Genomic DNA, 15,933 nt, shown 5'->3' with positions numbered 1-15,933 from the left:
TCCTGGTGGGAAGGGTGGGGAAGTATTCACACGAGCTAGATTATAAGGCACAAGGGTCCAAGTCAACTAAAGGCCTGTCTAGAGATGCCAAATAAAAATGGCTTCATCTGTTCTGTTAAAAGCTACACAAATGCTATTTGGTTTCACTACCATACACCATACGCAGTGTGGTTTCCATGATCCCAAAAGAACCAGCATTTCATTCCATTTTTCTTTTCTTTCCTCCAAACCACCAGCTAACGTCCTGGAAGGCGACTCCATGGATCAAGATGTTGAGAGCCCTGTGGCCATTCACCAGCCAAAGTTGCCTAAGCAGGCCAGGGACGACCTGCCAAGACACATAAGCCGAGACCGGACCAAAAGGAAAATCCAGAGGTACGTGCGGAAGGATGGAAAATGCAACGTCCATCATGGCAATGTGCGGGAGACCTACCGCTACCTGACAGATATCTTCACCACCTTAGTAGATCTCAAGTGGAGATTCAACCTATTGATTTTTGTCATGGTTTACACAGTGACATGGCTCTTTTTTGGGATGATCTGGTGGCTAATCGCATACATCCGAGGAGATATGGACCACATAGAGGACCCTTCATGGACTCCCTGTGTCACCAACCTTAATGGGTTCGTCTCTGCTTTTTTATTCTCAATAGAGACAGAAACCACCATCGGTTATGGCTACCGGGTCATCACGGACAAGTGCCCAGAGGGAATTATTCTCCTCTTAATCCAATCTGTGCTGGGGTCCATTGTCAATGCATTCATGGTGGGATGCATGTTTGTAAAAATATCACAACCCAAGAAGAGGGCAGAGACCCTGGTTTTTTCCACCCATGCGGTGATCTCCATGAGGGATGGGAAACTGTGCCTGATGTTCCGAGTAGGGGATCTCAGGAATTCCCACATCGTTGAGGCTTCCATCCGAGCCAAGTTGATCAAGTCCAAACAGACCTCAGAGGGTGAGTTCATCCCCTTGAACCAAACAGATATCAATGTAGGGTATTACACCGGGGATGACCGCCTGTTTCTGGTATCACCACTCATCATCAGCCACGAAATTAACCAACAGAGTCCTTTCTGGGAGATCTCCAAAGCCCAGCTGCCCAAAGAGGAACTGGAAATTGTGGTCATCCTAGAAGGAATGGTGGAAGCTACAGGTAAGGTGTAATCCATCCTGGGTTATCTGTGGGATCAATACTCATTTTAAGCTGGACCTGACATACTTATTTATGATAAAATATGAAAATTGAGTTTCATTCACTATTGACTCCACCCCCTTGTTTCATGAAATAATATGCTTATGTGTCCTATAACCTTGGTGTACCCTCCAAGAAGCCTAACTATTTAACTTTTTAAAAGCTTTTGGAAAATAAACCAATAAACAATTTTTCGAAAGCACCACTTACTATATTTTAAATTTCCAAATATTTCCTTAAATTAAAATCTTATCTGTCTCCAAAGCACTTTTTAAGTGGCTCTAAAACATTGGTTAATTTAAATACTTGAGGTTATTTACTGGCAAGCCAGGAGAAAAAGTTAAGCCTTTCGAAGGAAGCCTGACAAATTGCTTTAATAAAAATGCAATTTCACCCCTTCTTTGGAAGCCATTTGCAAGACCTGTAGCACTGACTCTTCTTTTATATCAAGTGCAGGCAAGGTGTCTTTCCACATACTCTACCTGCTGAACCCCCAGCTGACATAACATTGTAGACCCAGTAAATAATTCAAGCAGGAAAGGAAAAAATTGAAGAACCATTCATCACAATCCCTTCCTCTGTTAATGGCTGATCATTGGTGTGTTCTCGGGAAAATGATCTGTCCTCAAAATAGAGAAATGGTCTGTTTTTATTGATGTCTTCACTCGTATCTGAACTTTATGCATGTTATACATCCCAATAGCAAAGCAGTTTCTGCCCATATTCATCGGTAACATTCCACAAAATAGATCCCTTCATTCTGACTTAAGCTAAGAACAGTGCCTCACAAGGAAAGTATAAACTGGAACCCAAATTCATTATTTTCTTTCCTGTTCTTTGGAGTTATCAATATTAGACTTAAAATCCTCTTTAGATAAGCAAGCTGCCCTTCTGTACTTTGAAGTCTGCAACCTGAGGCTCAGGGTTCATCTATATAATCTGAAAATGCACGGCCAACAGCCCAGCCCCGGATTCTTCTTCAACCCATAACCTGATCTTGGTCAACCCTTGAAAGTCGTTGGTCCCCTGTTTCCATTTCCCGGTACCCAACAGGCAAAGTCATAACCTCTAACTAACTTCTCTTAGAATGGTGGAAACTTTTGGGCTAGGTTTTTTTAAATGCAGCAAACAATGAAAATGTGAGTAAAAAAAAGTCTTTGTATGGAGCTCAGTGATTGGCATGTGCTTCTTTCCATAAAACAAAAGGAACATGGACCTAATTTGAAACAGCTTAAAGAATAACAAAATAATTCATGTGGAATATTAAGAGCTGGTCATGTGAACGGGGCTATCTGTGCCTTAAGCCTGACTTTCCCATGTACCCCTGAGGCAATGATTGTGTGTGGGGAGGAGGAAGAAGAGAGAGGAGAAGGAAGGGGAGGAGAGAGGGGAGGATACCATCCAAACGGGGAGCTCTGTCATTTCCTCGCAGACCAGAAACTTCTCCCACCTCGGCTGAGCACAGGGACTCTGGATCCCCCTACTGGTGGCCACTGTGGTACAGCCATCGGCAGCATCAACTGACCATTCAAGATGCGGTTTTAATATTAAGATTTCTCGCTATTAATGATGTACTATATGTTGGCTAATTGAATTTAAATTAAAAAAAAAAAGGATTACTCACTATAAATTCTCCCAGTAGGACATGAGGCGGGGGGGGGGGGGGGGGGGGTGGTGGACAAGCCTTGTTATCATTGTATTTCTGAGTTCAAGAAGTAAAAGCCACTGGAGATGTACCCTCTGGTTATTGGTGTTAATCTGTGCTTCAAATTGCAGGAGCTGAGCTTTGCGTTCCCTCAAACCAAAGCCCAATCTCAAAAAACAAATGAATCCAGAATAAGCAAATTATCTTTGTAATGTCCCTGAGTTGGAATTCTCCCTGAGGCATACCCTGTCTTTCTGATGACAGCTTGTTATGAGTGAGGCTTTCTAAAGGGAAGAACATTGTTTTCTTGGTCATTAACAGTGATACTTGCCTCTGAGCATTCAGCAGTCTTTCTTACTGCTTTCTTAGAGAAAAGTTGGTAGTTGCCAGCAAAAAAGAATCAAAATACACTGTTCCTGGGAAAGTCAACTACTGTTAATTTTCTTAAAAAAAATAGTTTTCTAATTTCTGTTAAGTGGAGGGAAGAGTGTTCTAGAAAGTTCTGGGTTTGTCTGGAAGCTGGATATGTCTTGATCTTTTCCTGATGAGATTCATACAGTTCAGTACTTCCATAACATCTGATCTCTTCAACTTCAGCGGGATGCTTTTTCTTTGTGAATGAAAAGCACAAATGGGATTTATGGATACTAAACAGGCCCTTGAGGGATGATGGAGGGAATGCTCCAGGGAGTCAAAGCCACAGGAAAAAAATAAATGTGGACCGAATGCACACCAAGGAAAACAAATTCATAAGAATCTAATTATTCATTGTAGGGCTAGATGGGAAATCAGAAGCCTTGAAAACAGCAAGTTGACACAAAACCATTTCCGTTTTATTTATTCCTTTCCAAAATGTCTTAGTTAACCTTAAACCACTATCACTGATCCCAATTAGCAGTCCTCTTCCAAAGATGAGCCCCACACCGCAAACTCACCACAATGCTCTCTTCCTGTCATGCATGTTGTGGTTACACAGTGATCCCAATATGGTGCTTTCTGGAAATCTGAGCTATCCTGCAGTGACCTGAGTATCCACCGGGGTCCTTCAGTCTGCTGAGCAACCTGGCCTAACATAGGTCAGTTGGTGTTCCGTTGACACATTATATTCTCAGGATAGCTGTACAGCAGCAAGCCCGCTTTGTCACATCACTTAGAGTCAGGCACGTTTTTAGCAAATGAAAGTAAGCTCCTTGAAGGCAGGACATGAGTCTTGCCCAACTTTAATGCCCTACACATTCTGGCCCCAGTCCTCTAGCCTCATAAAAGACAGACTCACAAAAGACCCACAAAAGACCTACAAAAGATAGAGCCACATCCTTGGTGGATGGCTTTAGTCTGGTCCAGCCCAGAGTCAGAGGGATGTACGCGGTGACCTCTCAAGAACCTTCCAGTCATGTGATTCTATTTTTGAAAACGAATCAAACCCTGGAAAATTCTGACACCAGCCACCCAGACATCTGGGAACTGGCCGCGTCTCATCCTGCAAATATATTTTTAAAGGGGGCCCTTTATGTTCCTGACACATGGGCAATTTTGAGATAGTGATGTTTACAGAAGGGTTCACAGCTACGTAAACAAACATGCTCAGCAGCTGTGGCAAATGTGCTTTAAAATAGTAAAGCATTCATATAGACTGTTATTTATAGAGGGCAAATTGGCCTGGAGGCTAGATGACAGCTACACAGAGCTGGGCCTGTTGCCAGCCAGCTCCTCACTATAGCCTTTCTGATTGATGAACTTCCATATTTACCCCCAACGATTATGCAACTATGACAAGCAGCCCTTTCCAACACCTCAGCAAATGTGCCTCGTTAGTTAGGATGAATCCCCATTAAGCTTTTTTTTTTTTTTACACTTTTTATTATGGAAATCATAAAACTTATACCAGAGTAGACCAAATAGTATAATTAACTCCCATGTACCCATCATTCAATTTCTAGAATTCTCAATTCACAATCAAACTTGTTCCATCTATACTACCACTCACTAACTGCCCCTGGCATCGGATCATTTGATCTACACATCTTTCCGTGTGTGTTTCTAAAAGACAAGGCTTCTAAAGCATAATCAATTGCTTTCAAATCTGCTTGTTTGAATCGGGATCCAGAGGAGGCTAACACGCTGTGACTGGGATCTCGTTCAAGCCTCTTAATCTCTGAGCTCCACCTCCATCTCTGGGTTTGTTTGTTTTTTTTTCTTCAACTTTTTCTCAAGAGAACTTCCGGAAAATTTAAATACTGCACAGAAAACTGGGGAAATTGGAGGATGGGAAGAAGCCAAGTCAATGCAGATATACTAACACTACAGATGAGGAAACAGGGCTGACAGCCCAGCAGCCTGCGTCTGTCGGTTACCGAGGAGAGGAGTGTGCATCAGAAGCCCAGGAAGGCAAACCGGAGGTAGGCGCCAGCAAACCGGAAGTCGGAAATGGGAAGTGGGGGAGGGCGAATCGGAAGGAGTTTCCGTCCTTCACCGCAGGAAAATTCAGCTCTGTCTCTAGAGAAACGTGCATGTGAAGAGGGTTTTGTCACAAAAAAATCACACCACAGATCACAGGAGTTCTGAGTTGCAAGGAATCTTCACCCAGCTCTTTACAGATGAGAAAATGGAGACCCAAGCAAGATGAGTTGCTAGCAAGACTAGACTAGTACTTGGCTAAAGTCAAATGGCTGCTGGGAAAGTAGGAACTTGAAACCCAAGATCGCTGACGTTTACAGCCTCCAAGTCCAGTGCTCTTTGCATGGGGAAAGCTGTTGGTTCATGAAAATTCAATAGAGAAGTGCACCCAAAGAAAATGTCTGTTTAGTGTGCAAACAAGCTGTTTTCCCTTTTCCTCTACTATTAGTTCCTATTTTTCTTTAAGGTGTCTCTGTTGGTCTCCAATGTTACCGGTTCATTTTTAAAAACTCTTTATGCATTCACATGAATTTTTAACAGCCATATATTAAAATGAAATGTGCCACAAAACGGTTCTGCAATCCAAACCAAGTAAGCAATGTCTACACAAATACCCCTGGAAGAGTATGAGGTTCTTCAGATCTGATTTCCAAGTACCATTGTTCTTTCCTGTGATCAAAATGCCATTTCACTATAATAGAGGAGCATATGAGATCACAGATTTTGAAAAGGTGGCATTTTGCAGATAAGATGGTTGAGTGTTAGCATTACAGTACTCTTAAGCTATTTCTAGTAATGATACTTCATACCCATTACATTTTTCAAATCTTATTTTCTCCTTTTGATAAGTTACAGCTAATCTCTCCATTGACAAGTCATTATCTCAGGATTTACCATCTTTGTCTTAAGAGTTATAACCCCAACTACCTAGCCCAGGAAAAAAATTAATTGATGTGATCTGAACTTGGGTGAAACCCTCCTGGTAAATCTATATAAATAGGAATAAAAAAAAAACTTCAAGGACACATGAATTTATTTTTCCTATGTAGAAATCTACCATTCATCATCATCAAGAAGTCCAACTATCCTTTCTTCCTTGAGCATTAGGTTCAAGTGATTTATTCAGGGCTTCTTTCCAAAATGTCTACCTCAATATCCAGTAGTGTCATTGGCTGGATAAAAACTGATGATAATTGCTCCCCAAGTAGGGTAAACTTTCTGTGGTCCTCAGTAGTTTGAGGACACTGTGTACTGATTCTCCAAATGTCCTAACAATCTGAGGTTGGATGCTGTAGAACACACACAGAGTTTTAAGCTTTCCACAAGCCCTCTAAAAGGAAGAATACTATAACTCTGTTAAATATTATAACTCCATTAAATATTTTCCATAATTTAGGAGGCATGTAGGGTCCCAAAATTTAGAAGGTAGTACATCAAAGTCACCATATATTATTGTGATTGTGATTGACAAAATACAAAAAATTGACAAAACTGACAAAAAATTTTTCATTATTAAAACACCTATACCAGACAATCCATTGGTCTGCCTTTTCTAAATAGGCCATGAGGAGCTACTGAAATAGATGTCCCATAGAAATTAATGATGGACACACAATATATACAATTTAGATTCAAACCCAAGAAAAAAATGGAATTAGCATCTAAAAGTTACCTCTGGCCCAAACTCTAAAGTCAATACTCATGTTGGGAGGAAATAGCACTATTCAGATTAAGACATGAGTGTCAAATAGTGTGAAGCCTCTAATTAGCATATCCTTAAATAAATGGAGTTTTATTATTTCCTAGGGCATCCTATAATATGACCAGAGACAGCATGGTGCCAGTGAAACAGTTCCACTGGACAATTTCTAATGACCAGGAGAGAATCACTGGGAAAAGCCATGTAAATTATTCACACAACATACACACACACTACACACTGAGCTGAACAAACAGCCAGAGGTGCTGCTTCTCCAGTTAAGCATGCCCTTCCTCTTCTCTCTTTCACACACCCACTTGCAAATTCTCTTTGTTATATTAATTGTTTAGTATGCCTCTTTTTTAAAAGTAATCTCTCTCAGCTATAGGTAAGCTTAAGTGCTTCTTGGTGTTGTTTATAGTGCCAGCCATCCTGGGTTCAAACCACAGTTGCTCCATTCACTGGCTTCCTTAATCTCTCAATGCCTCAAGATTTCTTCCACACTAAAATTGAAGTAATAGTGGTACCTACCTCACAGGTGACCTTTTGACTTCCTGATTCTATGAGAGCAGATCATTTCTTCCCCCATAGAATGCACAGGTGAAAGGCCACAGAGAGCAAAACTTTGAGAGGATGGGAAGCCTGGCAGTCCAAAGGGCCAAACATGGAGAGTTTGGCTTCATTGTTTTCAGGGACCATGCAGCTGATGCCTTGACAGGATAACAAATGACCCTCTGAAGGCCCTCTGAATAGTCAAAATGGCAAATATTAACTTGTGATAGCCAGTTCAAGAAATGCATACTCACAACCGAGAGTAAATGCCAACCTGGACTCTGCCCCAGTTACTTACCATGAATTACAAATCAATGGGATGTGAATTAATGAGGATCACTGGACTCAGAAGAGCCTTTGCATTCCTATAGATAGTAACATTTCATCATTATAATTTCTGCCCAAAGTGGACATGAATATAGATTATTCTCGGGTCTTCTAAGGCAAGGGCTCAGTGAGGACAAGGCCAATAGTCTGCATCTGAAAACAGTATTTCTATGTTCCCAGTTCTCCTCCTAGGAGGTTTCTCATAAGAACTCTAAGGTATTGGGTGATGTCCCGATTTGGAGAATGTATTTTGTGCTGTTAACTCAACTCAACTAAATTATATTGACTTACATAATAATTCCTTAGAGATACTTCCGCTTTAAACTATGGATCTACTTCAACAAAACGGTCGGTTCACCCTTAAATGATGCGGGGATTTGAGGCACTGACTCCCCATGCAGTTGAAAATCCATGTATAATTTTGACTCTCCAAAACATAACTACTGATAGCCTACTTTTGAACAGAAGCCTTACCAATAACATAGTTGATGAACACATATTTTTATATGTTATATGTAATATACTGTATTCTTATGATAAAGTAAGCTAGAAAAAAGAAAATGTTAAGGAAATCATAAGGAAGAGAAAATACATTTACAGTACTATACTGTAAAAAAATCCACATATAAGTGGACCCACATAGTCCAAACCTGTGTTGTTCAAGGGTAAAATGTAAATAGTAATTTCTGTGTAGCCAACTCCATTGTTCTTTATTGACTAAGAAGAGTGATGAAGATATTGTAGCAGTCCACTTTCCATAAGTTATGCTTCAGTAACAAACAACCCTAAGTGTTTAAAACACAAAAGCTTATTTCTCATTCACATTACATGTGAGCTACAGCTCTGTCCACATCGTGTTTACTCCAGGATGCAAATTGAAGGAGCAAGCAGCCCTATGTAGGATATGCCGTTCTCATGGCAGGGAGAAAAAAGAGAAATGGCAGGATGCCTCAATACTGCTCATCATTTATTAGTCAAAGCAAATCATATGGCAGTGATTGATATCCATGGAATGGGGAAATATAGTTGCCTCATAGGACGTGGAATAAACAATTGAGAACAGAATAATACAATTTACCACAGATAACCAAGTGGTTTTGAAAACCAGGAGACTGAATTAAAACCTTTTTGAGTTAAGGTCTAAAATCGACAGTAGTCATTAGTGTTGTGTACCAAATATGTCCAGCTTTCATCCTTCCAGACACATGTTTGGATCACATTTCCCTGCTCCTGTTGAACATGGCCACAGGATGCACATTCTTCCAGAAGTATACACCTAAGCCATGCATATCACTCTGGTGGAAAATTCACAAGCCAATGTGTAATGTTCCCTTCATTTTCTATGGTACTCAAAGTACATGTCACAGTGGCGCTTCTGTCATCCTGGACTGTTGACTGGCTTCGAAGAGTAGACCCCTTCCCCTGTCAAGTCACTTGGATCATGTAGCATGACTGAGAAATAACCTCATGTTATTGGTTAATATTGGGTTAAGCCACTGAAATTTGGGTTGTTTATTACCATGGCGAAATCTAGCCTATCTTGTCTGATATAAAATATCACACTAATATTTTGACAAGTTGGCTGTTGTACGTTGCTAACAGCTCTGGATTAGCCATGAATTAAATATGTAACTAGTTACTTTGCAGAACTTCCCCTCCCCCCCTTTAAGTTCTCCCTTCACAGGCCAAGGCTTTCAGATCAGCCCAGCTGACTTCAAATTCTGGCTCTACTCCTGACTATCAATGACATTGGGTACATCATATTCCTTAATTTCACCAAACCTCTTTTTCCATTCTGAAAAGTGAGAATGATACATCTACAACAATATTCCATGAGATAAGACATGGAAGTCATTCATCATGGGTGCTATACTAGTGCATAGTAAGTGCTCAATAAATTTAGAGAGTGAATCTGTAATTCTGCGAATCATGCTATTCTCATCCATCATTCTTGTAGTGCCTATCAGATACCAATTACTTTAGTAGGTGCTTTGCACAAAGATTATTTTCAATCTTCAAAAAACTTCTAAAAGGTAGGTATCATCCTCATTTAACAAATGAGGAGTTGGCTCTCGAGTGGGGAGTTAGAGAGAAACTTTCCCAAGATCACCCAGCCGGTGAAGCGATAAAGCTAGGATTCACTCTCAGAGCTGCCCACCTCCCCATTCTATCTGCCCCATGCCTCTCCAGAGGAGGCATGATACACACAGTCACATTTAAAGGGGTGGTTATTGATTCAAGTTCATTAGTACACTGACAATTATGGCTCAATGATACATTCTCTTCTGATTAGTGGCTTTGGTTTGCCCATCACGCTCACCTCACCTGACCATAAAAGGCAGGGGCAATCTGCTCTTGTGTAACATGTGGCACTGTGTCTCCTGAAAGGGCACCTACTGGCTCATACTCCAGATTCCGCCCAGTTCATTGTTATCAGGTGACCATGCCAGTTGATGCTCTGGGCCAACCCCATCCAAAACAACCTGATGCCATGCCAAGTATAACCCAAAGTGTAATCAAGCAGTCAGCTCACAAACCCTTAGGGAAGGAAAAAATAAAGTTTAATATTGAAAGGGAAGAATCAATTTTGATTCTGAACTCCCTGCCAGAAAGCACAATAATAAAAAGATTTAGGCTTTGACTAGCCTAATTAAACTTTGCTGGGGCTTCCATTTCATTGCAAACTGTCCAACAAGAGTCTTTTTGGGGTTTGATGATGATGATGATAATTTTTCTCTAGTCACTGAGGTCATCCTTAGAAGATTTTAATTAAACTTTTGCTGAGTAAATACATTTCCTTTTACATTTTCTCAAGCATATTTTATATAGGGTGACTATTAATAGAAATCTGTGAAAGCCAGTGGTTGAGGAGGGGCTGATGAGTGATGGCATTAGAGGAATACCCAAAATGGGAGCACTGAGGAGACAAAGCTAAATGTTGAGTCTAAAGTGTACTGAGGAGGGCACGTGTTGTGATGAGCGTTGGGTGTTATGCTTAACTAATGAATCATTGAACACTACATCAAAAACTAATTATGTACTATACAGTGGCTAACTGAACATAATTAAAAAAATAAAGTGAATTAATGCCCTGTTCACAGTGGCCCCAAATTAAGTATGTTTAATACAACACAGAGAGCTAAAGTAGCAGTAAAGTATTAGTCCTTTATTTGCTTTAGATACTTGGTTTTCTATACTGTCTGTTTCTCCAAAGTTGGAAAAGTTGTTAAACTTTGGGGGAACAAAAATGATGCTGGTCCATAACTCTTGCAGATGTTTTTAAGAATCCACAAGGTCCAATAAGGGGCAAGAAAGATTTCCAAACACCTCCCTGAGTCTTTCCAGCATGATTCCTTTGTGTTCAAGTTGTTAAACTTTGGGGGAACAAAAATGATGCTGGTCCATAACTCTTGCAGATGTTTTTAAGAATCCACAAGGTCCAATAAGGGGCAAGAAAGATTTCCAAACACCTCCCTGAGTCTTTCCAGCATGATTCCTTTGTGTTCACCCAGAGGGACCTCAGCATGTTCAGTCTTACCTGAAGACTCCCTGTCAGCCCCCATAGCTAGGGGAAGAAAGAGGCCACATTTGTTAAGCCAACAGCAGATGACTGTATTTGGAGGCAGGCAACTTGATTGGCCATGGACAAACCAGGCCAAGAGCAAGGAAGGGCAGGGTTGTTTCCAGTACAACTTTGCAGCCTCCACTGCTGTGGGGATCTGGCACAGAGCTGCACCCTGTGTTTGGTGGATGAATTAGCAAAAGCTCCCCTGTAGCTGGAAATGGCCTTTCTGACACTGAAGAGGCTAGCTGAGGGCACCATAAATTCCCATGTCAGCAAAGCAAGGTGTCCTGTATTGCCACATCGAAGGGTAGAATGACACTGTGGCATTTCTTTCCTTGAGTTCAGTCTGATATGTGCTAAACCTGGTAGAAGGGGGCATCTCATGACTAATGAGCATCCGTTATCTGGGGAGGCAATAGTCTGGTGGACAGGAGACAGAAAAGATATTAGGTAAACTTGTGCAGTTGTTTTCACTGTATCTCACATGTCCTACCCTAGGGTCTCTTCTTAGGATGAGACAAAATTCACAGATGGATCCAAGGAGTATGCATTTAAATTTAAATGGTTAGTCTGTTCATGTTCCCATCTACCAAAATCTACTTTCTCCTCTCTCTTTGATCTAACGACACTTCTCCTAAATAACAACCTGGCCTCAAACTTAGTTGAGAAAATGGAAGCAATCGGGATGGATCGCTGATCCTCCCTCACACAGCCATATCTACCACCCTGCCTGGGCCATTCACCCCTGTCTGTCTTCCCTCCTATTCTTGGAGAGCCCTGCTCAACCCAGGGCCAACTCTGGATCCCACCCCTTCAGTCTACTCAGAGATTTTTGGACTGTACCATCTTTCTCTTTCTTCCATCAACAATTTTTTTCTTAACAGTCTATTCCCATCAATATAAAAACATTCCCTGATCTCTGCCATCTTCAAAAACAAACAAAAACAAAACTATACGTCTGTTGGCACCATGGTCCTCTCCAGTACTGTCCCATTCCCTGACTCTCTTTCTCACATTACTTCTAGAAGGGATCGTCTGTCATCCCCACGACCATCTTTTAACTTTTCATCCTAAATGGGCTTCTGTTCCTAGCACACCACTGAAACTCCCTGGCAATATCCAGCCTGTTAGTTCCAAAGGCCACCCCTCTGTTCCTGTTCTACTTGGCCTTTCCACCTAATGGCCACTGCCTCTCAGCTATAGGTAACACTAATATTTTGACAAGTTGGCTGTTGTACGTTGTTTGATTTTCTCCAACCTTTCTCCCCTGGTGTTTATCACTTCTGCTTGCCCTCCTTCTTCAGTGAAAGCTCCTTTCCATCCTCTGCTGCAACCTATTTCTTCTTGCTTCAGAGCATATTCTATCTGGAGTCCTATTGTCCACTTTCCCTCTGAGCCATTTCAGCCAGGCCCTTGACTTCAATGACCATCTTTTTTTGCATGTGACATCAAATTTCTATCTCTGGCCTGAACCTCTCCCCTGAGTTCTGCACTCAGAAATCCAGCTGCATACATGGCATCCCTATTTAGATGCCTAACAAGCCTTCACAACTAATGTGGCCAAAGCAGAAACTAGAGATGCTAGAATCCACTACAATTTCTTCCCCTCTCAATCTTATCCATGTTCATAAATGTCATCATCAGTCATTCAGTGACTTACACCAAAAACTGCAGCAGCAAACTTGATTCATCTCATTCCCTTATAGATATGACTTCCAAAAATATGTCTACGTCTATGGCTACCACCCCAGATTAAATTGTCATATGTGGAGGGAACGACATTCAACGGAGTCTCCCTGCTTTACTCTGACCATCCTACAAAAGCTCATTTTGCACATAGTATCTAGAGTGCTTTTACTAAATGTTAACCAGAGCAAGTCATTCCCATGCTTACAGTGCTCCAAAATATTCCCACGGCACTTGGAAAAATCCAGATTCCTTGCCATAGCCTACAAGGTCCATCTAGCCCATCTCCAGCCTGCTTCTCTGCTTTTACCTCCAACCACTTTCCCACCTGACTCACCATGCTGTAGCCGCATGGGTTCTCCACTCTGAGCACAAGGAATCTTCCACCAGTAGGTCTTTTTTTTTTTTTTTTTTAATTTTTTATTGTTATGTTAATCACCATATATTACATCATTAGTTTTTGGTGCAGTGTTCCATGATTCATTGTTTGTTCATAACACCCAGTGCTCCATGCAGAACGTGCCCTCCTTAATGCCCATCACCAGGCTAACCCATCCCCCTACCCCCCTCCCCTCTAGAACCCTCAGTTTGTTTTTCAGAGTCCATCATCTCTCATGGTTCGTCTCCCCCTCTGACATACTCCCCTTTTCTTCCTCTCCTGTTATCTTCTTTTTCTTTTTTCTTAAAATATGTTGCATTATTTGTTTCAGAAGTACAGATCTGTGATTCAACAGTCTTGCACAATTCACAGCGCTCACCGTAGCACATACCCTCCCCAGTGTCTATCACCCAGCCACCCCATCCCTCCCAGCCACAACCACTCCAGTAACACTCAGTTTCTTTCCTGAGATTAAGAATTCCTCATATCAGTGAGGTCATGTGATACATGTCTTTCTCTGATTGACTTATTTCACTCAGCATAACACCCTCCAGTTCCATCCACGTCGTTGCAAATGGCAAGATCTCATTCCTTTTGATGGCTGCATAATATTCCATTGTGTATATATACCACACCTTCTTTATCCATTCATCTGTCGATGGGCATCTTGGCTCTTTCCACAGTTTGGCTATGGTGGACATTGCTGCTATAAACATTAGGGTACACGTACCCCTTCGGGTCCCTACATTTGTATCTTTGTGGTAAATACCCAGTAGTGCAATTGCTGGATCGAACGGTAGCTCTAATTTCAACTGTTTGATGAACCTCCATACTGTTTTCCAGAGGGGTTGCACCAGCTTGCATTCCCACCAACAGTGTAGGAGGGTTCCCCTTTCTCCACATCCCCGCCAACATCTGTCGTTCCCTGACTTGTTAATTTTAGCCATTCTGACGGGTGTGAGGTGGTATCTCATTGAGGTTTTGATTTGGATTTCCCTGATGCCAAGCGATGTTGAGCACTTTTTCATGTGCCTGTTGGCCATTTGGATGTCTTCTTTGGAGAAATGTCTGTTCATGTCTTCTGCCCATTTCTTGATTGGATTATTTGTTCTTTGGGTGTTGAGTTTGATAAGTTCTTTATAGATTTTGGATACTAGCCCTTTATCTGATATGTCATTTGCAAATATTTTCTCCCATTCTGTTGGTTGTCTTTTGGTTTTGTGGACTGTTTCTTTTGCTGTGCAGAAGCTTTTTATCTTGATGAAATCCCAATAGTTCATTTTTGCCCTGGTTTCCCGTGCCTTTGGCGATGTTTCTAGGAAGAAGTTGCTGCGGCTAAGGTCGAAAAGGTTGCTACCTGTGTTCTCCTTTAGGATTTGGATGGACTCCTGTCTCACGTTTAGGTCTTTCAACCATTTGGAGTCTATTTTTGTGTGTGGTGTAAGGAAATGGTCCAGTTTTATTCTTCTGCATGTGGCTGTCCAATTTTCCCAACACCATTTGTTGAAGAGACTGTCTTTTTGCCATTGGACATTCTTTCCTGCTTTGTCAAAAATAAGTTGACCATAGAGTTGAGGGTCCATTTCTGGGCTCTCAATTCTGTTCCATTGATCTATGTGTCTGTTTTTGTGCCAGTACCATACTGTCTTGATGATGACAGCTTTGTAATAGAGCTGGAAGTCCGGAATTGTGATGCCGCCAGCTTTGCTTTTCTTTTTCAGTATTCCTCTGGCTATTCGGGGTCTCTTCTGGTTCCATACAAATTTTAGGATTATTTGTTCCATTTTTTTGAAAAAAGTGGATGGTATTTTGATGGGGATTGCATTGAATGTGTAGATTGCTCTAGGTAGCATTGACATCTTCACAATGTTGATTCTCCCAATCCATGAGCATGGAACGTTTTTCCATTTCTTTGTGTCTTCTTCAATTTCTTTCCTGAGTATTTTATAGTTTTCTGAGTACAGATCCTTTGCCTCTTTGGTTAGATTTATTCCTAGGTATCTAATGGTTTTGGGTGCAATTGTAAATGGGATAGACTCCTTGATTTGTCTCTCTTCTGTCTTGTTGTTGGTGTATAGGAATGCCACTGATTTCTGTGCATTGATTTTATATCCTGCTACTTTACTGAATTCCTGTATGAGTTCTAGCAGTTTTGGGGTGGAGTCTTTTGGGTTTTCCACATACAGTATCATATCATCTGCAAAGAGTGAGAGTTTGACTTCCTCTTTGCCGATTTGGATGCCTTTGATTTCTTTTTGTTGTCTGATTGCTGTGGCTAGGACTTCTAATACTATGTTGAATAGCAGTGGTGAGAGTGGACATCCCTGCCGCGTTCCTGACCTTAGGGGAAAAGCTCTCAGCCTTTCCCCATTGAGAATGATATTCGCTGTAGGTTTTTCGTAGATGGCTTTTATGATATTGAGGTATGTACCCTCTATCCCTATACTCTGAAGAGTTTTGATCAAGAAAGGATGTTGTACTTTGTCA

The 15,933-nt window shown here is 41.3% G+C and overlaps 1 protein-coding gene across 1 annotated transcript in view; it reads left to right on the top strand.

Annotated features, from left to right (window-relative positions):
* The first annotated feature begins 232 nt into the window (after window positions 1-232).
* KCNJ6 (potassium inwardly rectifying channel subfamily J member 6) overlaps window positions 233-15,933 on the top strand; it is an 82,190-nt gene continuing 66,489 nt past the window's right edge. The window contains exon 1 of the mRNA XM_027586904.2: window positions 233-1,157. Within this exon, the coding sequence (XP_027442705.1) occupies window positions 260-1,157 (898 nt within the window). The 5' untranslated portion in view covers window positions 233-259. The remainder of the gene's footprint in view (window positions 1,158-15,933) is intronic.

This window comes from Zalophus californianus, chromosome 1, assembly GCF_009762305.2.
Source record: "Zalophus californianus isolate mZalCal1 chromosome 1, mZalCal1.pri.v2, whole genome shotgun sequence".
In the NCBI taxonomy this organism is placed as follows: domain Eukaryota; kingdom Metazoa; phylum Chordata; class Mammalia; order Carnivora; family Otariidae; genus Zalophus; species Zalophus californianus.
Note: the sequence above shows the minus strand (reverse complement) of the source record. Positions and strands in the feature narration are given on the sequence as shown.